The sequence below is a fragment of the Python bivittatus genome, unplaced genomic scaffold, assembly GCF_059951505.1.
Source record: "Python bivittatus isolate LINGU-HERP-01145 unplaced genomic scaffold, Pbiv_v1 ctg000080_np1212, whole genome shotgun sequence".
Lineage (NCBI taxonomy): Eukaryota > Metazoa > Chordata > Lepidosauria > Squamata > Pythonidae > Python > Python bivittatus.
In genome coordinates this window covers 59,988,128-60,015,236 of record NW_028277035.1, presented here as the reverse complement: position 1 = coordinate 60,015,236, position 27,109 = coordinate 59,988,128, and the positions used below count along the sequence as shown (strand labels likewise).

Genomic DNA, 27,109 nt, shown 5'->3' with positions numbered 1-27,109 from the left:
TATTCCTCCTTTCCATAGTCCTGCTTCTTTCTCAGCTCATTTTTGGATTTGTATGTCACAATTGCGCAAGGCAGGGATGACATGTCCATTAACCAGAGTAATTAGGTGTGTTAACTAATGTATGAAAATAGGTTTGAATATGCACGGTCATATACCCTTGTTGTAACTCAGGCTTTACTCTCAGGTCCTGCTTGTGAACCTGGTGGATGCATCTGCTTGGCTACTGTGGAACACAGAAATGCTGAACTAGAGAGACCTTTCTCCTTGTATAGCAGTTCTCTTTTTCTGTTCTTAAGGGACCCTGCTATTCTTTTTATGTGGCAATTTGTTCAGATAGAGCAGCTAAAACATGTCCTTCTTGGGTCATTTCCTTCTCCTGTGCACTCATTTCCTGCTGCAGGTCACACTGAAATAATTCTTAGGATATAGCTGTAAGAAACAACAGAAGAATGCCAAAGCTACTTATGCCAAACCTTTTCTTTAATCCCCTGGGAATATCTGCTATTACCCAAGTGTTCGAAGGCTGAGCTTGGATTAACATTTCAAGAATACTGTGTATTAGCCATGTTCCAATAGCAAAGGCAGCTCATTTCAGGGCTTCCAGAAATTTTGGAGTTCCTTCCCCTTGTTGACTTAATGAAGCTTGAGCCCTTTGGGAAAGTTTTATAAAACTGTTTTTACTAGAAGTGTGCAGCACCAGTTTTTATCACTTGGGTTTATTTATAAAAAATATCCCTATTTACTACGACATAGCAAGTTGAAATGTAAGTTTGGGGTCAGGTGCATGTAATACTAGAACCTTTAACTAGAAAATCAAAATACAAAGTCCTGTTGTTTATGTGTAAGCATAAAGGGATTCTGATGATATAGGCTACCTAATTTAGCCTACTTGAATGAATAAAACTGCTATACAGCCACTCCTCATTTAGCAACTACCTTCTTTAGTGACCATTCGCAAATACGATGGTAATAAACGGTAATAAAAAATTCATTTTCCGACCAATGTGTGCATTTACCACCAAATTCATGCACCTGACAACAATATACACTGGAGTGAGAGTAACGCTGGTGTAGCTGTATGAGATAACTTTATCTGAATGAGAGGGCAGCAACCAGTGATCTTCGCAGCATCTCTCTCTCTCTCTCTGTGTCAGGTGTTCACTTAGCAACCATTTCGCTTAACAACCTGGTTGCTGGAACAAAACTTGGTCACTAAACAAGGACAGTGTGTATTCATATGATGAATTCTGTATTCATTAAGATATGGCATATTCCTGCTCACAAAACATAACTGAGAAGTACAATAGAGGTGAATATGTATAGCTCAGGGTTGAACTGTGGAGTCCTTGGGGTTCTCTGAGCTTGGTTCTTTTCTTGCAAACGTTTCATTACCCGGCTAGGTAATGAAATGCTCACTGTCAGGCTCATAGCAGAGATTGTAATGAAATCCCTAGAAATGATAGCACTTCCACACATACAGCCAAAAGTATGGGTCTGGTATGTAGATGACACCTTTGTTATAATAAAAAAGGAACAACTAGAGAAGACACATGAAACTATCAACAACATTTTCAAAGGAATAAAATTCACCAGAGAGGAGGAAGACAACAACACCCTACCCTTCCTGGATATCCTCATCAGCAGAGGAAACAACAGCAAATTAGAAACCCAAGTCTATCGGAAAACAACCCACACTAACCAAGTACTCCATTACCAAAGTAACAACCCAACCTCCCACAAGAGGAGCTGCGTAAGAACATTATTCAAACAAGCGCAAGTCTACTGCAGCAACCCAGAACAGCAGAAAAAGGAAAAAAACCACCTATACGACATCTTCCAACCAAATGGATATCCATGCAACTTTATCAAAAAGTGCCTGACCACTCAACCTACTACAACACAACCTACACAAGCTATGAAAAGGATCACACTGCCATACATCAGAAACGTCTCAGAAACCACAAACAGACTATTACAACCACATGGCATCTCTGTTGCACACAAACCAACAAAATCACTCCAAAATATCTTAAGTAAACCAAAAGACCCAGTGGCACAAGAAGAAAAAACAGGAGTCATCTACAACATAGAGTGTAAGGACTGTAACAAACACTATGTAGGACAGACAGGCAGAAGACTACCAGAGCGCATCCACGAGCACCAACTAGCAGTCAGAAGACATGATGAAAACTCCTTACTCTCACAACACGTGGACAGACTGAACCATAGTTTTAACTGGGAAACTCTCAGCATTTTAGACCAAGCTAAATCCAAAAATGCAAGAGAATTCTAGGAACCTTGGTATTCAGACAAGGCAGCAATTAACAGACACATAGAGATAAACAGCATGTACATACTATTCAAAAGAGACAAAAGACCAGAAGATCGCCTCACCAGCAATCATCACCCATATAAGCAAAGGTTACCACCAGGCACACAATCCAGCAGTAAACATGTGCTAATCAAGGAACCTCCAGAGGAGCAAAACAAAACCCTCACCCCGACCAGCACTGGCAAGGCAGGCCACAGTATATAAAGAGAGAGCAAACCCCACCCCATTTTAGCACTGAAGATGTTACCTAGCCGGGTAATGAAACGTTTGCAAGAAAAGAACTAAGCTCAGAGAACCCCAAGGACTCCATAACTGAGAAGTTCTTGCACATGTCATTCCTGCACATTGAGTTGAACCATTATCAGTAATCTCTAGAACAGTGTTTCTCAATCCCCAGCATGCAACCTGGGGAATTCTGAGAACTGAAGTCCACACATCTTAAAGCTGCCTAGATTGAGAAGTGCTGCACTAGACGAATATCAAAAACTTAACTTTCAATAGCTCTTGTTTTAGCAACTGCTTGTGAACCTGGTTTGGAAAATTAAATCATTTTTTTTTCCCCAGATGAATATTGTTCAAGGCATAGTAGCAGAAATAAATAAAAAGACTGGAGAATCTGAATGCCAGTATTACAAAGAGAGGCTGATATATCTTGATGACACCCAAAGGGACTCCTTGATAGATGAGTCACGTGTTGTGTGTTGTCATGGTGAACTGAAAAACAACAGGGGAGCGGTAAGGGATTTGTTTTTCAAAATTAAAAAAAAAATACTGGTTTATTTGATTCTCTTTTTGGTTTTTGCTTCAACAGTTTATTGCTCAAATTAATCACACTCTTGGATGTTTCAGGGTGCAGTTGGTTAGTATGCCTTAGCAGACTTTAGAACAGCAGAGGAACAAATGTGTGTTAGAAAATATTCTTACTCTCCTTCTAATAGAATTGCTGATATACATGCATGCATGCATGCATACGTACCCATCCACCCACCCACCCAATATATTTCCTTAGGGCTCCCCCCACCCACCCACTACATTCTTAAATGAGCAGTCAGATCCATCATATTGCCTTGAGGATGCCAGTTTCATATCTGTAGATTAGAATTGCTAGAATTGCTAGTGCATGACTTTTTATAATTGTGTTAAAATTACAGAATTCTTCTTTATTTTTGTATTCATATTATGAAATTTGGTTTAGGAATTAGATATCTTGCTCATTTTTATGAATGGCTGACATTTACCGTCTTATCCTGTTAAATGGCAGATTGTATTTATGACTTATATTTAAAAGGAAATGTTCTTACATATATTGGAAAACAAGTAGTGTTATGTAAAACATTTTGAATACAAAACATTTTGAACATGACATACTGTACTTCAACTCTGAACAGCTATTACAATCACTTGAAGGGTCCTGATGCTGTTCCAACCATTCCAAAAGCCTTTGGAGCTCGAAACATTTCTGGCATGATCAGAACAGCATTACAACACTTCTGGTTAGGTTGGAATAACCAGTTTTGAGCTCTAAATCTTTGAAAAGCTTTGCACATCTCTAGAAGGAATCCTTTTTGCACAGGCATAGTCAGAGAATAATGGTTTGGCCTGGCCAGTTATTGCTCTTATCAGGTAGTAAAAGCATGTCTGGGGGGTATGTTGTCTCTACATAATAGGTAAAGTATCTGGGGAAAAATATATATGTGTAAAGAAAGACATTCTTTGGGCACTGCATTTTAAAATGCAGTGGAGAGTTTTTTCCTTCAGAATAAATTGTCCTAAAGTGTCTCTTTTGGATAAATAATTTTTGCTTTTTTAATTTTCGTATTTCCAGCTTTTCATGAATGTAAGGGGAAATGTCATTGAATATTTCCACCTTGTTTACTCTTGAGTAATTGGTTTTTTTAATAGGAAATTTAAAAACAAGAATTCTAGAAAAACTCAAATTTTCTTTTTCTTTTCTCTTCAGAAACTTCATGTCTTTCTCTTCCAAGAAGTGCTGGTAATTACACGGGCAATTCTGCATAATGAACAGCTCTGCTACCAAATGTATCGACAGCCCATCCCTGTGAAGGATCTTATGCTGGAAGACTTGCAAGACGGAGAGGTGCGATTGGGTGGATCCATACGTGGTGCATTCAGCAACAATGAGAGAAGTAAGAATCAATTAGATTATTTCAATTTTTATCTAATACTGACATTTCAGAACTCTTATTTTCTTGTTTAAAGTTCTATCCATGTACTGTTTTGTTAAGAAGCTATTTTGACACATCTTTCATGTAGGCTGGCATCAAGACTATCCCAGTTCTTAAATTATTAATAACATGTGCCATTGTTTTAAGTCCTTAGCATTATGTGTAAAATTACAAATCAAAGGCCAGAAGTTCTGAAAATTAACACAGCAATTAAATCATCTTCCAGAAAGCATTCCATATACTAATTAGGTTCCTTTCTTCCAGTTAAAAACTTCTTTAGAATCAGCTTCAAAAATGGATCGCAAAGCCAGTCCCATTCATTACAAGCAAACGATACCTTCAATAAACAGCTGTGGCTCAATTCTATCCGTCAAGCCAAAGAACTGGTTTTGCGTGCCTCAGGTGAGAGTGAAGTCCTTGATTTGGAAGGACCTGTAATAGCATCAAGTAGGAACAGCATATTCCAGCAAGAATCCAACTCTGAACAAATGGACCAGTCAGACAGTGGATCTAACTGTAGCATGGACACCAGCGAAATCAGCCTTGAGTGTGACCACATGGAAGAGACAGATTCTTGGGAGAATGACAGAGAGTTAGAAAGCAATGTCTGACAAAAGCTTCAAGAGGCTTTCAGTGTCTTATATGTACGTATTTGCATTCCATATGTGGAGCAAGAAGCACTTTTTAATATTTTTGTGACAATGTCAACTCAATTGCTATTATATTTGTACCTGTTGACCATAATACTGTAACTGCCAGTATGTGTGATTTGGAATGTATGGCAACTATAGTCTTGTGATAGTCTGTAAATGTCTCATGGCTGAGACAGGTACTTGACCAATTATTTCACATGTCCTGTTGGTAGACATGATTTCTAAACTACTGTTTTTAGACATATTATATAGCAGGTGTCCCTGTTTATAAAGTGCCCATATTTGATGTGTCATATGGCAGCTGAAAACAAGTTGTCTGCATGGCATTTTTAGATTATCAACATCAGGAAGTTACAAAAGACATGGTTTCAAAAAGCCTGAAGTTACAACTGAGTTATTTATTATGCAATGAATTGACTTGAATCATTAAGTTCATTACTTGCATGTGTGAATAAGCCATCACAAATGGAGTATTAGATAGTGGAAGGTGTTCATAAAATAATGAGGAGCCAAGTGATGTCCAAACATTTATAAAGCAGTGCTGTATCTTAGGATAAACTAAAATATTAAGTCAGCGACAATCTTAAATACAGCTTGATTTAATTTTTTAGGGTGAAACTTAAGATACACATGTTAACAATTAACTTCTGGCTAATACAACAAAGTAGGTCTTCTCTAAGTGCATGGATGCAAGCTAATTAATCATTTGAAAGATGGTACTTCATTAGTACTGAAAATCTAAAACTTTATATGATTGTGCTCTGAAATTAGCAGACCCAATTTTAATAAACATTAGAAGAGCATGGAAGCACCAGAAATGACAGTTGACGTATTCTACTGAGTTTGTTTAAACAGAATTGTTTTGCTTTGTGTAGCCCATTCTGTGGTAACATATCAGTTTGTATATAAAATGGTGCTCTTGCCTTACATTTTTTGATTTGTTTTACATTTTAAAAATGAAAATCATATTCACAAAGACCTGTCCTGGGAAAATCAGTTAGGTGAGCAGCAAATAAGCCTTCTCTCTCTGTTTGCTCATATCCCCTAGACTTCATTGCCTAGTCTCATTTGTAGGTGCAGATGGAGATGCCTGAGGGAGAAGGGGCGGCAAATGACAAAAGAAGCCGCAAGCTCCACCCCTTTTGTACACGTGTTATGACATCACACGCACATGCAACAGGGGCAACTCTTACAGCATGATACTGCTTTTTTCATTTTGACAAAAACATCAGATCCTGTGGCCACCTCTTGGATTAGATACTTTTTATCACGAGTTATGTGTAAGAAACTTGTTTCGTATGCTTCTTAGCATTAAGATTCAGAACATATATAACATGCTTCAGATGTATAGAAAACAACCTTGCAAAAATTGGGAATAGGGATCCCCACTAGAAAGTTTGAGAGATATCAGGTTTTTAAGATAATTCACTTTCATGTTTATAGTGTGTTTTATCAGCATTTTAAATTGCTTAGCAAAGTATGATTAAAATAAGCCATGATTGCAAATTTAAAACCATGATTCAGATTTTTTCTTCTACCAGACCTGCCAACAGAGTATTGCCTTATTTAGCACCAACGATTCCATAATTCCCTGTTGTGAGAACTGTCTGTAGCACCCACTGTTGTTCTAGTAACTCAACTGCAAAGGGTTCTGATTAACATCTAAGAAAAATGTTCAGCCATTCTTTCCACTATTAGCTTGAAGAACATCAGTTTTGTCCAGCTAAAGTTGGGAAAATACCAATAAACTGATAATTTGAGTAAAAAATTAACTAAAATTAATTCTAATGAACAAGAATAAATCCAGTATTTCACTATTTTCTTATAAATGGACCTATAATACACAGCCTAGTGCACTGAAAATTTCATACCGTTATTTTCTGTACAGTACAGACTCCAACTTCAGTACAAACAGTAATGTTGGCAAAATGTATACATCATACATTTTATGTTTACAGAAAAACTAGGGGAGTAAATAAGGTGTCAGTTTTTATTTTTACGTTTCACAATCTGTTACAGAAGTCATTATGTTAAAATAATCAATATATAGTAGATTATTTTACTTCTATTTTTTAAAAAAGTATTATTACCAATATCACTGTTAAGGACATTTCTGTATGTATAGGATTAAAACATTATGATCATAATGTTTCGATCTTGTAATTTATTTAACTTGCTTAATTCTGGAAACTATTAGCTAATCAAGAGAAGCAGAACCAGTGAATTGTGGTTTAATATGATGTCCCAGACTGGGCCTGGAGTAATAGTTACAAAAGAGAGGAAATAGAAAATACATTAAACTGCAGTCTTACAAAACACCTGGGAATAAGTCCAATTAACACAGTGGGACTAATTCTCAGTAAATATACCAAGGATTGTGTGCTACTGAACTGACAAATACTTGCCAAAATGTTAGAGGAATTGTATGGTTTTCATTGATTAAAAATACTGTATTAGTGATTAAATATTTTTGCATAATAGCCTTACACTGTTCTCAAAACATTTCAAATAAATTACACTGAATTATGTTGCATATCTCCATGCTTAATTGGGGAAGCTAGAATCTCTTACTTTAAAATATTGTTAATTTTATATTTATCCAAGCTTAATTGAAGGTATCTTACTGATGCTCGAAATGGATTTATAAAGGATTTGAGATGTGACATCTAGAGAATGAACTTTATCAAATTCTTTTTTAACCAATTTTAAGCTGTCTGCCTTATCTGAACAGAAATAAGTACCTGTAGTTGTTGAGATACAGGATCAAAATTGTACACCCTTAAAAATCTGACAATAGGAGTGGATTTGGGATTGTTTTTTTACAGGGAAGCAAATATCAATTATGTACTAGCCAATACAGTAGGGCTGTGCAAATCATTTAAAAGATGTGCTTCATGCTGATGTAGCTGCTTCAGTGATTTAAAGAGGGGTGCTTTTGTTCTATGGCTTCCTTCATTCCCTTCCATAATTAACAGATTAAACTTTTATGCATATTTAAGACATCAGTCAGGACATTTTGGGGACTTTTCTGCTGGATTTTCATAATGATTCTCCCAAGGAACCCATGCCATTTTGAGAAAAGCATATCTTCAAGGCAACCATAGACCATAGTTCTTCAATTTCTTCCCTTGCCTACTGGATTTTTGAGAGGCTTGGAGTGATGCGGGAGTTGGAAAACATGCTGTTTCCTTTACAACTTTATTTAAAAATCTGAAGTCCTCAAGGCATGTAGGCAGTCAGGGACTATGAGATGGTAGTCCTTGTAACTTTCAACTCTTCGCTATTTTGCTTTTTGTTTTTCTTTCACTTCCTAATTTTTAATGTTAAAAATTAATTTTTAATTTTATCATTGGAACAATGGTGAAGCGTATGTAGAGCTTTCCATTTATACTTTTTGCTGACCCCCAGGCTTGGTAGAGCCAAAGCTCTTCATAAAATTACAACTCCATATTTTAGAAATATAGTTTAACATCACATTTACATCTTTATTATATTTCTTCCCTAAGTTGCATTTATATAATATTTTCTGATCAATTAATTTCTTTTTTAAGTTGTAAGTATGTTTTACATTTCTTAAAGCCTGGACTCACTGTTTTCCTTGGAGGCTGCTAAAGCATCTGGGGCATACTCTTTAGTCAATTCAAGTGCCTAGTGGATGTCGTAGATATATTCAGACCACAATCTCTTAAAGCCTTTAAAACAACCGTTATAAATCAACTGATTTACAGTATTTATTCATTGGTTTCCCAGGTGTTCCAACAGAAAATATTTTCTATCTTCAATGTGGGTTATTTCACAATGTCAATTTCTCATATAAATGTGGATCAAAACTTAACCACTTTGTGTCATCTGCAAATCTGATTAGCATTCCATTTACTACTTCATCCATTTCATGAATAAAAATATTGAACAGTACTTAGGGATGATCCCTGTAGCATCCCACTTAATTCCTATCTCTGGTTTGACAAGGAACCACTGAAGAATCTAAAGTATCTTAAGAATTAACATAGACTACCCTCTTAAAATCGTTGCAAAGTTAAAGCCATTTTTGCAACATTTATTGTTCCTGATAAACTCTTGGGTATTTTCAGCCAACTGTTAATATAATGATTAGTCATTGTCTCATACTTTAAAATATCCACTCCTAACAGTGATTTCTCTGAGAATAATTATCCCCATACATTTAAGAGAATAGACAGCTTGCCTTAGAAACATTATTGCCAATTGGCAATAGATCACATTTATTCCTATTTCTTGTATATTCAGAATAAGACCCAAAATATTATCAGCATACAATAATAAACTACCATGAATATTACTAGATTGCCAGTAAGATATTCCAGAGGTTCCAAAACAGGATTAAATATCAGAGGAGATATAAATATCTTTACTGGGTTCCACAATGCATCTTAATTGGTGGAGAAATAATTCCATTTGTAATAATTTCTTCCCAAAAACATTAATGTCATAGGAGTATGGTAAGATACAGAGCAGTTGCCTATTCAATCAATTATGGATAGAGATATTAAAAACTAATCAGAAAAATACATGTACTATGAGGAATTGAATAATAGATATATTCTTGTTGGCCAGATTTAATTCCCAAATATCAATCTCATTAAATTATGTAAACATGGAAAGTACTTTAGCTCTGTGATGGATTCTTCTTAGAAATCTATTACAATCATTTCAAGGATCAAATAAGAAAGTAAAATCATGGCCTTTATTATGCAGTCCACTAGTAAACTAAAAAAAGATTAGCAAAATATCCATGTAAAATATCTCATTTGTCTTTCTCTGGTAAAAATAAATAAAACCATCCAAATGTCAACATTTCTAATGACCATGATTATATAAAGGCCTTCAGAAACTGACATTTCTTGTTCAGCTATAAAATTACAAAACATTTTAATAAAAATAATAATTTATTAAGCTTTATTAAATAGCAACTCTTGTAGCCAATTGTGTGTGTGTGTGTGTGTGTACATATATACACACACAGTATATTCAATCTAATTCCTTGTCAAGAAATGTTTTTCATCAGGAAGAATATGATTTTCTTGCAAAAATAACTATTACAAGCTTCAATGTATTCAATTTGTAAAAAAAACCAACAAACTTTCTTTTTTGATAAACTCCTCAGGCTTTTATTATTGCATGAAAGAAATAATATTATTATTTTAATAATAAATATTATTAATAAAAATTATTAGATAAAATCTAATAAAATATTAGGTATCACAGATATAACAGAAAGACCCAATATGCCAGGCCAGGGCAAAAAAAGAAAAGAAAAGAAAAAGAAAAACAATCTGAAACAAGATCTTGTATATTAAAAAATTAGAAAGCCCCTCAAATAAAAATATAATTCCCCCCGACTATGGAAAAGCACATAGCTATAAAAAAGAATAGAAATAAGTCCTCAAAGAAAAAATAATATAACAAGAAAAAAATCAAAACAGTGATGAAAATCAAGATAATAACAGTAATAATACCCTAAGTCTACAAGGAATAACAGCAGAGAGGTATATAGGCTACAGATTTAGCCTTTCTTCCTGCTGAAGGGAAAAATTAGATATGAGGAAAAGAAGTGTCTACCTGATATTTGCAAAATTACTGGGAAGACTACTATTGTATTTTGGCATCAGAATGAATTTCAGATCTTACCTTCAAATATTTGGCAGCAACATCAGGATCATGACTTTCTCTTACTCCACCATCAAAAGAAGCAAAAAAATCACAGGGTAGACAAAAAGGTTTGTATCTCTTATTATTTTGTTGTCCCACAAATTAGGCTTAATTCAATTTATTATGAAAAACTAACCTACACACCAAAGAGAATACAGTGAAATTATTTAGACTATTACTGCCATCTGCTGGAACCATTTTAATAAAAGTAAAATTATTTAGAAATAATAATTTGTATTAATTTTAACATTCAATAATTATTGCAGTCTAAAGGCCTGATTTCTACAATTAACTTTTGTCTACTCAAATACTTTAGGATCCAATCCTAAGAATTGAATCCTAAAGCGTTGGGAAATCGTATAGAAATTCTACATCTTTTCTAGGAAGGAAAAAAAAGAGGATAGGGATTGTTCAAACCAGGTTAGGATTGGGATCAAGTCTTTATAGAGGAAGCCTAATTAACCAAAACAGAAATTGTCACATTTTTACATTATTGAACCAGGCTGGCTGTAATTAAATCTCTAGTTAAAATGTAATAGATAAATTGTACAAACCCTGATTATCTTGCATGATTGGCTCCCTGTGGATTTCTAAATGGTGACTAATGATTATTATTTGCTTATTTTGTCAAGTCCTGAAAGATCTCATGAAACCAGATGACTTCTCTGCTCTTTTTCCTTCCTTTCGGGAAAAGCAGATTCCTAGCTCTACTATTAAGTATAATAAGGCAAGTACACCAGATGATTACTTTTGAGTCCCATGAAAGACACACTGTTAATTACATAATGTGTGATTGATTATTGTTTATGGGATTCTTCTGTTTCATGGGTCTGATTAGGCTAGGCTAGGGGAATATGCCCATTTGCTGATGTTTGGAGCTGAGTTGTTGTGAGTTACTGAGAGTTGTCAGTATATGAGTTTGGAAAGATTAAATTATAAAAAGAAATGTCCCTAAAATATTATAATTTCACATTTAACGTTATCACTTCTCATTTTGGATGTAACTAGGGCTACAAAGATCCAAACTACTACCTGTAGACGGCAGCAAGGAGATAGAGACCTCTTTCCTGCCATCTAGTCACCAGGTGCTTTGCAGGCCAGATAAGATAGCCCTAATTAGAACCATTCTAAGTGAATATGTGAAAATTTTGGTCTGTAAGGGTATTCATGAGGTAGTTTAAAAATATTGGTTCAATTTCACCCACCTACAAGCTGCAGTTAATGTTAATACATATTACCAACCTTAGATTGCAGCACCTGGCTGACTTATGACCATTTGGAAGCTAAGCAGGTTCAGACCTAGTGAATATTTTGATGGGAGATTATAGGCTAGACTGGGATTTCTCTGGATACTGTAGAATCATTTAGGCAACGACCACAGGAATTGCCCTGCCATTGGTATTTGTGTCTGTCTGTCTGTCTATCACATATATATTGGTATATACCATATATACTGGTATATGTGGTTGTCCTCAAAAGCTTTTGATGATTAGTGGTTCATCTAAAAGAATGGTCTGGGAACCATTGCACTAAATCATTATTTGGTTACTCATGATTTGCTGAATTAATCTCAACTGAGTTCATACTAAACCAAAAGCAAATCCATTTTGGCTAGCCATGAATCCAACTAATAATTAGGAGAGAGTATTGTCACAATGAATACCGTACTGTATTGCAGCAAGAACAAAGGTGGAACCTTAAAAACAAACAAAATTATGGTATAAAGTATTGTATAGTATAATCTGTTTCATCAAATCTAGAGGAATTGTCTTAAACAACAGCAAATATCTACTTAGGTTTCATGAAATTTGGGAGAAAATATTAAGAGCAGAATAAACACAGGAGAAATGGACACTGATAATTGTCTATTTACTGAACAATGTCCATAATGGCCTAGTTTGTATATAGTATTAAGCCACAATTGACCATCAGGAAGTCTAAAGATTACAACCCAGATTATGAAATTTATAACAAAATAATTACTCAACAAGCCAATTTCAGAAGATTAAACAAAGGTAGAAATACAGAAGTTAAAACTGAATACTTAGAACCAGATGATTTTTCTGCACTATAGTTGAAGACTTTCAAAAGGATGTTGAAACAATTAACAGAGGTAATAAATGAGATATAATGATGTCAAGCATTTCTTCCTTTGTGGCAGGAGGCTTTTATATCCTTGATTTATAAGGAGGGGAATGACCTAACCTATCCAGTGTGGAATACAGGAATACACCAGTCTCCTTATTGGATGTAGCATTGGGGGAGATGGGCGGCATACAAATTTGAAAATAAATAAATAAATAAATAAAATAAAATAAATGTAGATTGTAAACTTTTAATGGCTATTCTTGCAAAGAGGCTACATAGTCTTTTAGCCAAAATAATTTATCCTGAATAGATTGGATCTGTCCCAAAGAAATATATGAGACATATTTTTTAAATGCTGCTAATATAAGAAATAATAAGCAAATTTGGTCTGGCTGTGCCCAGTTTTAAGCTATACTATCAAGCTAGTTGTTTGACCTGGATTACAGATTGGACCATATGACCATATAGTTAGGCTACTTCTATAGAAGGAGTAGGACTCTCAGAAGGCCTGCATAAATACTCTAGTATGATACAACTGTTCAATGCCAAACAGACCATTCAGTTATAAGTAGCCTATTAAAAGTATGTAACAAATATAAAATAAGAAAAAACCCCAAGTTTGTCCTCTCTTGCTTCATTGTTAAATATTTATTTGTATGAAAGCAAACATGCTAAAATATTTAATCATTGGAGAAATAATTCATATAGGCTGCAAGATTTAATCTGCAATATAGGAAAGACTAAATATTTCAAGACCCTTTCATTGGAATGGTCAGAAATGCCTCAATGGTTTCAGTATTTTTCAATAAGCAATATAGTTAAAAAGGAATTACAAAAACTGTCAGCTCCACTAGGCAGACAAGAAAATCAATTCTACCTGAAGACTAGAAATACTTTGTTGAGGTATACTGTAAAAACAGAAACTTGCAAGTTTGATTATCCTCCTCCTTATACTCCAGTGAATCAGGGAGGCATTTGCCTGAGCTCTTTCCGAATATTATCTTGCTTCCCAAGACTTAAAGAATATTTCAGCCCTCTTTGCCTAGGTAATAGTTCTCGCATACAGTATTTCTGTCAAGATCATCTCCCTCGCTTTCTACAAAAACAAGGTGGCGTACTTAAAGATTTGACCAATTTGGAATGCTTATAGCACAAAACCCAAATAATCTCTTAGGGCTTATATATAAATTATTATTGAAATGTGATTCAGAAGCTGAACAAGCGAATGTTTGTATGACAAAATTAATGCAGAATTTAAACAAGACAATTGATATGTAACAATGGGAATTACTAGTGGAAGAAAAATATTTTATTTACTAGTATGAGAACATTTACTGGTATTGTTTTCCACTGATATAGTACTCCAGTATCAACCACTACATCAAATGGGCTCTCAATCATTGTTCTCTCTGTTCCAATTTAATACTACTACTAAGAATAGTGGAATATTTTTCCCTTTTTCCTAAAATTTTATAAATTCTTATGTAATTTTTATATCTTGTAAATCTTTAATGTATTTTTTTTCCTTATTTGTTTTCTTTAAGGATCTTTGAAATAATTATTTCTTTAAAAATAAGAACAAAAAACCCACTAAGCCATAATGGATATTTGCAGATATTATGTTCAGACTAAAACAAAAAACAAGATATAATCCCAAACAAAACCTCTTGATTAATTAACCACTCTACTTCTTTATAATGAAATCAGGCTTTGTATCTTTCTTTCAAAAACCAGCTCTGAGAGAGATGTAGTGTTGTCCTAATAGTTTGTGAATATTGCCATATTTTTGTGACAAATATTTTACAGATTGCAGTCCTTGAAAGCTTATGATTTAAAACTTTATTACCATAATGATAATTGCTGCATCTAAGAGGATCATCTAAGTATACATGTAGTAAATCCAGAGCGCTGATCTTTTCCTCTGCTGTGTTGCCTAGGCAACTAAAGTACCAACTTTCAATTCTTATATTCATTAACTTGTAAATCAGAAGTGGGTTCCCCCCCGCCCCCCGGGGAACAGAAATGTAAAAGACAGGATTTACTCAGTGAAATAAAGATGTGATAAGTTCTCTGAAACCTAATTCATTCTTTTTAATTAAGAGTCAAATTTTGTGAAATCTTAATCAAGTTTTTTCTTACCAGCCTTATTTACAGCTAATCCCAGATCCTTTATGAGTTTCTCTCAATACATTTCCTTCCATCACAAGAATAACTAATTATCCCTATTCTTGGTTTATCCAGGTAGTCAATTAATCAAGTTACTACATAGCAACACTCATAACAAGTAATGCAGCAGGTCTTTACTAGCAGGTCAAACACCTGCATTAATAACTTTATTTTAACCAATTGTTACCCATTAACAAACAAGGTTCAGACAATACACTTCATGATGATAATGAGTTTCCTTTTGGATTTTAATAAGTGTTTGATAACAATGGAAAGGATCCAAGTAGTGATCACAATGGAGAAGAGTAATCCCACGATATTCAAGCCAAGCTGCTAAGAATATAAATTTCAATCATCTTTTGGTAGTGCAAAAAGTATTTATTCACTTTCAACCCTACCATCTCAAACTCAGGAATGACTGTGCAGCTCGGATTAGAACATACCAAGGAACGGATAAAATCACTGAACATCTACAGCAGCATCTACACCGTGCTGGCTGGGGAATTCTGGGAGTTAAAGTCCACACATCTTAAAGTTGCTAAGGTTGAGAAACACTGATCTACAAAACATTTTCCTTCATTCTTTATCAAGTTCATCATATTATTTGTCACATAGCTGCCCATCTCACACAAAGCGACTCTGGGTGGCATACAACAATTAAATGGAACAGCTAATGGATAAAAAACAATCATTATAAAAAGATAAAAAGTAATTATTAAAGTGAAAATGTCAAAAATGTAAACAAAAAAATTAAAATATAAAATCATATATCTGAATGTTGAGATCATCTGGAACAGGTTTAAGCATCTGGTACTTTCCAAGTGTTTTAGTCTATAAGTCTAACAATTCCTTGCTACTGGTCATGCTGGCTGGTTCTGATGGAATTGAAATCCAAACTTAATATAGCATAGAGGAAATGAAGTAACATTCAGATATACCTGAGCTTAAGTCTATCCAAATTGGTCCCACAAAATTGTACCATGACAGTGATTTGTGAATGCTTTGAGAAAACTGAAGAATACATATGTAGCACACAGGGATGGGCTGAAAGTGTGTGACTGGCCAAAGTCACCCGGAAGTCTTTCATGTCTAAGGCAGGACTAAAACTCAGAGTCTCCTGGTTTCTAGCCTAGTGCCTTAATCATATGCACATTATTAGTGAAGGAAAAGCTGACCCAAAAAGCTATGTGCACAACTAGCGCTGCCATCTGCTCTTATTTATGAAGAGACAGAATGGGTCCTATCACATTACCACACCACCCAGAAAGCTGAGGTAGATACAGACTACCTCTTCTGGTTCTAAATCTACTATGGTAATTCAGTCATTTTAATTTATAGGTGTACAACTGTAAGTCCAAAGCAACATCTGTGTCATCTCCAAAATGGGTTATCAGATTGTAACTTTTTATACAGAACATCTAAACATTATTAGATACAGAATTGGAAAATTAATTAATTCATTTTAATTTTAAATTGAAATGAAGTCAATTTTGTCTATAATTTTGTTTAATTAGGGGAATATGGCCAACAGCATACCAAGTGTGGCCCTGAAACTGCAGATTCAATTTAATTGCTCAAAAATATTGGGGCACCTGCTTTTGCAGCTTAATCATAATAAAGTTTTCTGGGATAAGACAAAAGTGGAGCATTACTTAGAAAACCAAATAAACCAAGGTGTCCTGGTAATTGAAAAAAAAGTTTATTTTATTAAAGTCTGTAACACATACAGTACTACGTAAAGATATGACATTCAAAATCCATGAATCTGTGACAATTAAAAATATTTATTTTCAATTATAAACTAAAATAAGTTTGAAATACAAGTTTCATTTGCTCAATTTTTGCTCAATTTTCTCATTTCATGAAAAAGTGGCATTGTATATGCTTCCATATAATGCAATATACATTAGAAAGGTGAAAGCAACTTCATAGTTCTTTTTTATGCTAAATTTCCCATCTTTTTAAACATTTGGATACCAATCCACTATTTTGGCCTAGGAAGCAGGGCTAACAGTAAACGACTGCAAAGACGAAGTTAAGACATTTTTAAGAACAGAAAACTAATGAGCGTAAAGTACTTCAATCAAAGCTTGAAGAAAGTAAGTATGAGGAACGAACTTCAGCCAAGTTGTCCACTGTTAGAACATCTATTAGGAAACCTTCCCCTCCTCCTAGTTACAGACTCAGTTTCCCTCTTCGTTAAAGACTCTGTTAAATCAGATTTGTGCGATGACACTGATCCAAAAAAATACACTACAGCCTATTTCCTGTGGACAACCAACAAAGCCGAACTTCAACGAAAACCACGCTCTACCACATAAGCTTTCACGCCCTTCCACCTCTCCAAGGAGAGCGCGCGGCCTGCCTCCTCAAATTTATAAGAAGCGCTCAGCGTTGATTGGCTGCGAGAGGAAGCGAGAAGCTCCTCCTCTTTCCTGACGCCCCAGCGCCATGTTACAGTGATAGCGGGGACGGAGAGAGCTGGAAGTGGTAGCTGGCTAGGAAGAGGGTGGCGGTGGTGGGTTTGCGGGCGCCGTGCATGGCGTTGAGGAAGGGGCGTCTTGCTGGGGGACAACCGCAGGGTAGTGTTTTCCTTGACTGTGTTGGGCAGCTGAATGGCGGATGCCGCAGCTATGAGTGGCGGTGAAAAAGCGCCCGAGCCCTCTCAACGAGTGGAGGATAGCAGCGGCCTCTTCGGTGGGGAGAACGGAGCTGCAGCAGCCGAAGCGGACGATTGCACACAAAATGGCGGCCGCTCTGAGAGAAGCCGAAATGATGAGGAGTCGCTGCTAGGGGCTGCCGCCGTAGAGGACAGGGACTCCCCGCGCAATGGCCACCGCAAGACTGGGGTCTCCGCGGCCCTCGAGCAGGCACCGCCACAGCCCCTTAGCGAGGGGCTGGGGGCCTCGCTCCTCAGAGCCCCGGAAGATCTGCCTCTTAAGAAAAACTTTCAGATTCCCAGGAAGAGCAGAGAAAAGAAAGGTTGTTTCCTCGAATCCCCATCCTCACCCCCTTCCTTTTCCTTCCTCCCGCTTTCCCCCTTTCGCTCCGCATACATGGTGGCATCTCGCCCCGCTGCACGCAGCTGCTGGCGGGTGCGGAGAAAGCCGCGTCCAGGCAGCCTCGCAGAGGGGCGAGCGAGAGCGACCCGGGCAAACGATTGTACCTCGCAGGGAAGAAGAGAGAGAGAGAGGCTTTTGGAAAACGCAATCCGCTTGGGTTTGACATGGATTCCTTAGAACCGGAAGAGTCTGAATGGGATTTGGGGGGCTGGGAAAAGGCTGGATGCCGCCGCAAGTCCGATGCTCGCGGAAGAGATGCCTCTTTAAGGGAGCTTGACTTGGCTCCTTCACGCTCTCCGCCACGGAGGGAAATCTTCCGCTTAGAGGTTAGGCGGGTGACACCGTTGAACGCGTTCACTTCCGTGAGATGCTCTAAACGAATTTCATTCTCCCTACAAGGCGCTTTTTCTCCCTCGTTTTGCGGGACGGAAGTGGTTCCGCGCCACGTGCCCCTCAAAGGAAGCTTAGTTGCTGATTCTAGCGCTCTTGGTGTCTGCCTTGTAAATGTGGCCTTTTGTGGCAACGCACAAAACGTTTTGTCTTCAGTTAGCTTTCACTGAAAATCTACTTTGAATCTTTTTCTTCAAAAGCGGATTATTTCTTAAACCTCAGTAAAGATAGGGAGGGGAGGGATCATCTGTTCTTTGGAGACTTGTAAATCCCGTTGTCTGGTTCTCATTCTTTGAGAAGACTCATCAACTTTAGTATTAGAATAGACTTAGCTTGTATAAGGAGAAAGGCAAGGTAGGTTGATTTGACCCATTCTTGAAGCTGACATCTCTGGTTTACATACCACAGGTGAATCAAATGTTCTGTTAGGTTGAGAATCTTCCTTGATTATCATCTTAAATAATAATGGGCCAAACAGTGCCTTTTGATTTAGTTTAAAAATCGTGATCTCAGGAATATTATAAAGAGAAAACCAGAAGAGCAATCCAGATTCATACTCTTACAGACATCTCAAAGACTTAGTTCCAATACAAATAATCAGGCTTGTGCTCTGAAATATGAATTGCACCCGTGCCAGTTTTTAATCTGTTGCCTTGCGTATTCTTCATAGGAGGTACAAGGATCTCTAGGTTCTTGAAGATACTTTTATCACTGCAACATTTGTTGCTATTTGCATTGGCCAATTCTTGTTAACTAAATGTACTTCAGAACGTGTTGCTTTTAAATATATTTAATGCTGCGGTTAATCATTTAAAAAGCAATTGTCTTTTTCCTCTTAAAGATTATTCTGATTTGGTCTGTATTCCAATATTGGGACAATCAGTCCTTGGGTTCAGGCCTTAACAATGGAAAAGTATTGTGCCATGGCATAAGAGATGTTCCAGCTGTCCTTACAAATGTCTGTTCAATTTGTAAATAGCCAAAGATGCTTCATGAAGGATGTTCATTCCATGATGGAATAATTAGGGAAGATATGAAATTAGACACTTTTTTTTGGACGAAATAGAAAATATAAACTCTGGTAGTTATTTTATTTTATTTTAATTTTTTGTTAAAAATTAAGACCCTGAATTTAGAAGAGGCTTTTTAGAAAGGTTCAGAAAGGTTAATTTCTTTGGCATCGTTGATGTGTCTTCAGTGGAAAATGATAATCTGGGTCAATTCACTCTTCAGGTTTTTGATGATATCTGAATCCCATATTTCAAGAAATAGAGAAGAAAATTCCTTCATAGACTTACCCTGGTATGGGTTTAGCTCCAGAACTGGAACCATGTAGAATATCTTGGATCTTTTGGAAGCACATTTCTATTGGTGCCAAGTTTTTGTTTTTAACAAAAGAATACTGTAAAATTTACATAGTTGAACAATGTTATTTTAAGATAATTTTAAATTTAGTAAGAAAAATTGAGGATGGTAAATTATAAACAAATGCTGGCCACCACCTTACCCTATTTTTTAAAATAAAGCAATGAAGTCTAATAAAGAAGAGGTGGAATATGATATTGTGGGAACCATTGTGTCCAGAGAATTGTAAAAAATGTTTGCCTCAAAAAAGAGCAAAGCAATGAAGAAACTAATAGAGGGATTATGTAATTAGTCTCCTCCCAGAGATTGTTTGTGGCGAGTTAGAACTCCTTGGAGACGAATGAGAGGGAAATATAATTTCTCTTTCAGAGGGATGAACTAGAGAATAAGCTTCTAAAGTCAATGTTTGAGACCATTTCATAGAATAGAGTAGTATAAGAAGTATCACTTCAAACTTTAAGCCACATTAAGCGAATAACTTGTTTAATTTTGGAGTTTTGGTGATAGTTCTATGCATTCTAATGTAAGGGAGACAATAATTAGTGCAATTTCTAGACAAATTGTAATATATACCAAGAGGATTCCTGTAAACCATTGTTGCAACTCTGAAATCCTTGTTCTGGATGGAATAACATAATTAGATAGAGATAAATAGATGTATTTCTGAAGAAGCCATTTGAAGCGTCTCTTGAACATTGATTATGTAGAAGGAAAAAAATGGAAAAAAATTCTATTCATCCCAGTTTATATCATGGCTCACTTATTACAGAATGTAGCATTGTATGCAAACAATCTTATGTTAACTCTTCATCACCTTGAGTTTTCATATCCATTTTGCTGCATAAGGTAGGACATCCGTTATTCTGAGATTCTGGCATTCTGCTTCTCAGTCAGATTAGGCAGTGCTGAATTGACAGATAGTTTAGGGGTTTTCATTAGATGTTTAACATTCTGAGCATTAAGCTATGATTCAAAAGAAACTGATTATACATAATAAGATTCTTTCATAAATGACAAAAAATAGGAAACTTCTCATAGAATCTGGATTTTTAAAAATTGTTATTCCAGACTACAAATCTGAGAACTCTTACTTCATTTTGTTCAGATATCTTTTTCATTTATACTAATGCTGCTTTGTGTTCTTTCTTTGATTTAATGAACAACATCTTACACGTATAATTCACCATCATTATATTTTGTGAAAGAATTGGCAGCTTTATTGAAGATTAAAAACAATCTAAAAATAATTCTTGATTATACAAGGACATGTTTTTGTTTTCTATGCAGGTTTCTTATATAAATATTATGTATGAAGTAAGTTGAATCAAATTTAATGCTGACATTTATTATTCTATCTATCTATCTATCTATCTATCTATCTATCTATCTATCTATCTATCTATCTATCTATCTATCGCATTTATATAGCTGTCCATCTCACATAAAAGTGACTCTTGTTATAATATATAACAGGGAAATTCCATTTTTTTCCATAGACACCTTGTTTTTTCTTGGATCACCTGTTTTCTGCAATAATTAAAACCATTATTATCAAAGACCACATATAACGGTTACAACAATACAGTGCACAATCTATGAATATAAGATGGTATAGAAAGAGCTAAAGCTCTATGAAACAGTGTTCATATGCTGAAAAATAGGCAATCTGGTATCAAAAATTTCCAAACCCAAATGTTAGAGGTGGCTACATCTGAATCTATACACTTGGGCACAGTAACCTTGGTAGTTGTGTCAGTTACTACAAAGAATAAATTACTTTGGTTTTTAGAGCTTAAAAAGTTGAATATTATGGAGCTCATCAGGATTCTTTCTGAAATGCAATTTTTAAACAAAGTCATGGGTCCTTTTTTTCCCCACTGTTTCCTGTTCTCTTTCCTAAATGGAGTTCCATGATTCTGAATTTTGTGAATTTTTGAGATCACGGAAAAACAGGGGTGCCTATGCCATTGCACTGAATTGTACTATTTCTGAAAAAGGATACATTCCATTCCACAGCCCACCTGCACTTCACATTCTCTTCCATATGCTACCTGTTATATAGAGAGAGTTTTTTAAACTTTTAAAAGTAGAACAAAAGCTTTGCATAAGGAAACTTTTTGTTACTCACCTTCCTCACACCCAGTGCACATACCCAGCTCTGCCCTGACTTAGTGTGGTACTCAGTAAAATAGGTGTTTTAGATTACAACTTCATTATTTCTGATTGTTAACCATGCTGACAGTTGTAATCTAAGACATCTGGAGCTATCACTTTGGGTATGGCTAATAACATACTGAGCATTTATATCTGAATTTTGAGAAACTTTAGCTGAATTACTTCTTATAATTACAGTTTGATAAGACAGAAATTAGGTATGAGTATTTTAAAAAAATACAGAATATTACTGTTGAAGTGAACATAACTCAAGAAACAAGAAAAGCACAAATGATTAGAGGGTTGAAAAAATCCCATACTTGTTAATTGGCTCTAAGTTAATGTTAGATTTTTCCTAGCGTACTGAATCACATTGTAACTGACTTCAGTAGAATTTTATTACGTAGTCGAGCACAGAATGTGAACTACTGAATTTCAGTAAGTAAAATGAAAGATAATGGCTTTAAAACTGGATAAAATGGAAGGTGGAGGGAATTAACTAACCCTCCCCTTTTTTAAACAATTACTGTTTTATAATAATTAGACTTACAATAAAATATGGTCAAGTTGGGGGAATTCATACAAGCTAGTCAAATTTTAAAATATTTGTTCAGGTGGTAGTTAATTTCTATAATTTGAATATTTAACTGATTTATTACCCACTGCAATCAAATAAATTAATGGCTTGCAGTATCTTCCAGTAATCACGTTAAGACAATTATGATATAGTAGTAAAACAAAACTAAAAAATACGCATATAGCTAAATATGTAAGAGACATCAAAAAACTATTTAAAAAACCAGCAATAAGTAAAACAGATTGTAACAGTAACAAATCAAACACTTCTGATAAGTTTATGAAAAGTTATTAAAATATAAGCTAATGGTATCTCAGGGGGAAGAATATTCCACAAAGGAAACACTGCAAGAAAAAAGCAGTGCCTGTAAGCCCTCATCTCTCTACGTCATGAAAGTGGGAGACCATTAAAATGTTTTTCTGGGAAGGATTGGGGATGTGTTTGAATGTAATATCCAAACCATGTTTATTAATTTCTGTGATAAAATGTTTCCTTTTAACTACTGCTGGTTCCTAGAAAACTGTTCAGATACTTATCCAGTATATATAATAAGCATGCTTTGTTTACTTTATTGAGTATAAGTCAACCATGGTAAATAAAATCACCGTTGATTTGAGAGTAGTAGAAAGGTTTTTGGAACATCATCTGGTCCTAAAAAAGTCAATGGCATTATTTTGGATTTAATTGTTTTGTAAAAAAATAAAGTTGAATCTGATTAGTTCTTGAATGTAAGAAGATCAGAAAAGTCCAGAGCTATAGAGTAGATGGGGAAGTTGAAAAAACATCCTGGAAGAAGGCAATAATTATTGATAACAAGGAAATTAAATTTAATCGGCAGGAGTCAAACTCAAGGGAGTCTTTCCTTTTTTTACAATTTATTCATAGGAATAACTGATCATATCACTGTTAATGCTGTGAAATACTTTTCTAACCCATTTAATAGTTGTTGCATTGGAATTCTTTCATACTGCAAAAAATACATAATTGCAATATGTTGGATTTCTTAACATTAAGAATTCTTGTTTGTAGCAGTATACCAGAATTGTTGTGTTAGCCTGATTGGTTGGATAGAAGCAGCATGTTTGTGCATTGCTCCACTATTTTATGAATAAATAACATAATCCAGAAATAGAATATTTGCTGAACCTAGTATGTTGGTTTTATACTTCAAAACAATCCAAAATGTATAAGCCAAGAACAAAGTCTGATTTATTTCTATAGAATTTAGTAAGGAGATCCAGAACCTTAAGTTCAGTTACACAATGGTAAGAATAAAGGAACAAGTAAGCCATTTGAATTATGGTGTAGGAGAAGCAGCTTTTCACCTAAGTTCTCATGTTTTTCTATGCTATTAGGATAATAGTTAGATTTCTGATTTACTAACTTACCTTTTAACCCACTCCTTTTATCTTTACCTTGGAGTTTTACTGATTGAATGTTTTAGTTTTATGTTTTAGTTTCTAAAGTTTTATAAGTTTTATTAAACTCCAGGAGTGACCATTTCCTATTGGGGAAATGATAATTTTCTCTCTCTCTGTAGCTCTTTTTCAGCCTATAACAAAAGAATCCCGTGAATTTGAAGACATTGTGAATATTTTGCATTCATCATATTTAGATGTCCTTTCAAAAGACAGATTCACATACAAAAAAGCCAGTTTGATTCATAGTGAACTGTTGGAAAAGGAGGTGAGTATATATTATCAATGTACATAATTAAGTGCTATCCATGCAGAAACTTAAGATATATCCAGGGAGTACTGGAAAACCTCCGGTCTGAAGCCAGTAGAACTTATTTAGATGATTGAAATTATGATATGCTTCAGTAATGTAGAAGTACAGCAAAAATTATAAAAATGTATTTCCATTCTAAAACCTTTTAATTTTAGTATTGTACATATTGAAGAATGACAGTTTGATGTAGTGGTTAAGGCACCAGGCTAGAAACCAAGAGACCATGAGTTCAAGTCCTGCCTTAGGCACAAAGCCATCTGGATGACCTTAGGCCAGTCAGTCTCTCTCAGCCCTAGGAAGGGGGCAATGGCAAGCCACTTCTGAAAAAAACTTGCCAAGTAAACTGTAGGGACTAGTCCAAGCAGTTGCCAGGAGTCAACACTGATTGAAGGTGCGTGTGCGCACACACACACACACACACACACATACATATTGAAAGGATACGTGAAATGGAAGCCCATTCGTGTCATTGCAATTAAAAAGTACTCCTAATTTTGTAAAATTTAATTTGTTTCATTATCTTGTTATAAGACATAATACATTATATTATTTTGATAAGTGGTATTTATACAGCGTTGAAAACAGATTGTTAACACTCTAATGTTCAGATAATTTTGACCAATAAAGATTTTAAAAAATATATCAGTATTAATTATGATTTAAAACGATGTTAATAAGCATAGAATTATTTAGCTTTTATATCCAGAGCTGAATATAACATTAAGAAGCAGCTGCAAATTACAACAAAATATTTGTTATGCAATAAAAGTTTCAGTCTTAAGCTGATTATTTAATATTAAGGTCTTCTATGTTTAATATTGGCAAAAATATTCTGTACTTTGATATGGCCTAATGGCTAATCAATAATAAGGAATATGTGGCAAAGGTAATAAATTGTAAATTATATTTCTACATATATGTATGTTTGTGTGTGGGCGCGGGTGCACGTATGCTTGAAGTTGATAAGAGCTACATAAATACATGAATTGTATAGGAACTAGAAATTACAGTGTTGACGTTTTATGTGTACAATGCAACTTTTTGTATTCTGGTTCTAACATGAATAATACTTAGGTTATTGATGAAATTCCCAAAGGAGTATGTAATATGTACGTTGTGTAAATACTCAGTTTATACTGAGAGTTGTAGATAGTCATTTTAAATATAGAATTTTGAGTATCATGTATCAGATTTGCAAGTTGCATGAGAATGGCAATTTATTTGCAGAAAAAGAATATTTTGCTTCCCCATGCCTTCCCTTCAGAACCTTCTGTTCTGGCTGAAAGACAACAGAGTAGAAATGATTTTTTAAATCAGTGTGTATTCTCCCATCTGTCCTGAAAAATCTAACCTTCACTCTCATCCCTAGACACTTTTGAGGCTAAAAACAGGTCCCAAAATATGTATTTTATCACTTTCTTTATCTTTCTGCAAGATTTAAGGGGTTTTAGTGTATGCTGTTAACTTTAAATGTACTAGTTTTTGTTCAATATATTTGTCTTTTTTAAGTTCATAGAAAAACGAAAAGAATTGAAACAAGATGGCAGATCAGAGAAAGAGCTTGCTGAGGCATATGCATTTCTAAAGGTTGATCGTTTGTTGGTAAGAATGTAATTTTTCTTAAGTAACTTCTAAAGTATCACTTGTTGGTCTTCTCCCCCAAGTCAACAGAGTTGAATCATAAAAGAAAATAAATAAATAATCTGTCTGCGTATCTGGAAGAATGTTGTTAAGCAAATTCTTAATACTGAGAAGTTAATGTTAACTTCTGTTATAGTAGAAGATGAAATATATATATGCTACTATAAAAGACAAACATGAGGATGCAGAAAATGGGTGGGTGATAAATGTTTAGCAGTCAGACAAAATCTTATTGCTGCATGAACATACATTTCCTTCATTGGCAGGTTTCCTAATTTTGTGTCTCTGAAATAAAGTACAGAATTAGGCAAAATCTGCTTGTCACTTCAGTTTGGAGGAGGGTGAGAGACTTTTTGAGGCAAAATTGATCCCCTACATCTTTTATCTGTATTGAGCTTGTGAGGTTGGGGTTATAGGTTTATTTTGGCTATTTGTTTGCTTGGTACTTGGAATGACTACAGAGTAGGAGGGCTGTGCAGATCCTTTGAAAGAGATGCTTTAGAGCATGTAGTAATGTAGTATTGAGTACTTGTTTTTGAATTGTTAACGCAGCCACATCTTTCCATGTTCCAGTGGGTGCTATCTCCATATGCATGTCACTTTATTCAGCATATAGAAATAGCTGAAGACTGCTTCTGAAGCAGGTGTGCAGGCTTTGAAAAAGATGCTGCCATTTTCATTATTGGAAAAGAAGTGTGCTTTTGTGGTCCCACACTTTTTGATGTGCCATTTTTGAAGGATTTGCACTGCAGAAACGTTGCACTTTACTGCTAAGCAGAAAGGCAAAGCCAGATATTTCCGTACCCAGCAAGGAAGGAGAAGGGAAGTTTTAATTATCTTGTTTTGCGATTGCAACTACTAAAATACTGGGAGTGCCTAACAAGCACAAAGACAAGATTGTAATTATCTACTTTATTTGCTTCAGTAATACTGTGGTAAAAGAGGTCATCAAGCACTCCCTATGTAAATATTAGTGGCTTCTGACATATTTGCTCTTTGAGCACTTCAAATGTTATTGAACAATCTGTGCCAATCAATGCTGGAAGTTTAATACAGTAAATCTTGGTCTACCAGAA

At 35.1% G+C, this 27,109-nt stretch overlaps 2 protein-coding genes across 8 annotated transcripts in view; both read left to right on the top strand.

Moving 5' to 3' along the window:
• ARHGEF3 (Rho guanine nucleotide exchange factor 3) overlaps positions 1-7,906 on the top strand; it is a 125,505-nt gene extending 117,599 nt beyond the window's left edge. Inside the window, exons 11-13 of one of the 3 annotated variants that reach the window (XM_088134200.1) lie at positions 2,897-3,067; positions 4,293-4,479; positions 4,783-7,906. In XM_088134200.1, the coding sequence (XP_087990326.1) occupies positions 2,897-3,067; positions 4,293-4,479; positions 4,783-5,129 (705 nt within the window). In that variant the 3' untranslated portion in view covers positions 5,130-7,906. The remainder of the gene's footprint in view (positions 1-2,896; positions 3,068-4,292; positions 4,480-4,782) is intronic. The other 2 variants (XM_088134201.1, XM_007427984.4) reach the window with 2 other exon arrangements.
• A 9,540-nt stretch (positions 7,907-17,446) lies between these two features.
• The window catches only part of TASOR (transcription activation suppressor), a 77,236-nt gene continuing 67,573 nt past the window's right edge, over positions 17,447-27,109 (top strand). For 2 of the 5 annotated variants that reach the window (XM_088134195.1, XM_088134196.1), the window contains exons 1-3: positions 17,450-18,095; positions 24,202-24,347; positions 25,902-25,994. In XM_088134195.1, coding sequence (XP_087990321.1) covers positions 17,729-18,095; positions 24,202-24,347; positions 25,902-25,994 — 606 coding nt within the window. In that variant the 5' untranslated portion in view covers positions 17,450-17,728. Of the gene's footprint in view, positions 18,096-24,201; positions 24,348-25,901; positions 25,995-27,109 lie in introns of all 5 variants that reach the window. The other 3 variants (XM_088134198.1, XM_088134197.1, XM_088134194.1) reach the window with 3 other exon arrangements.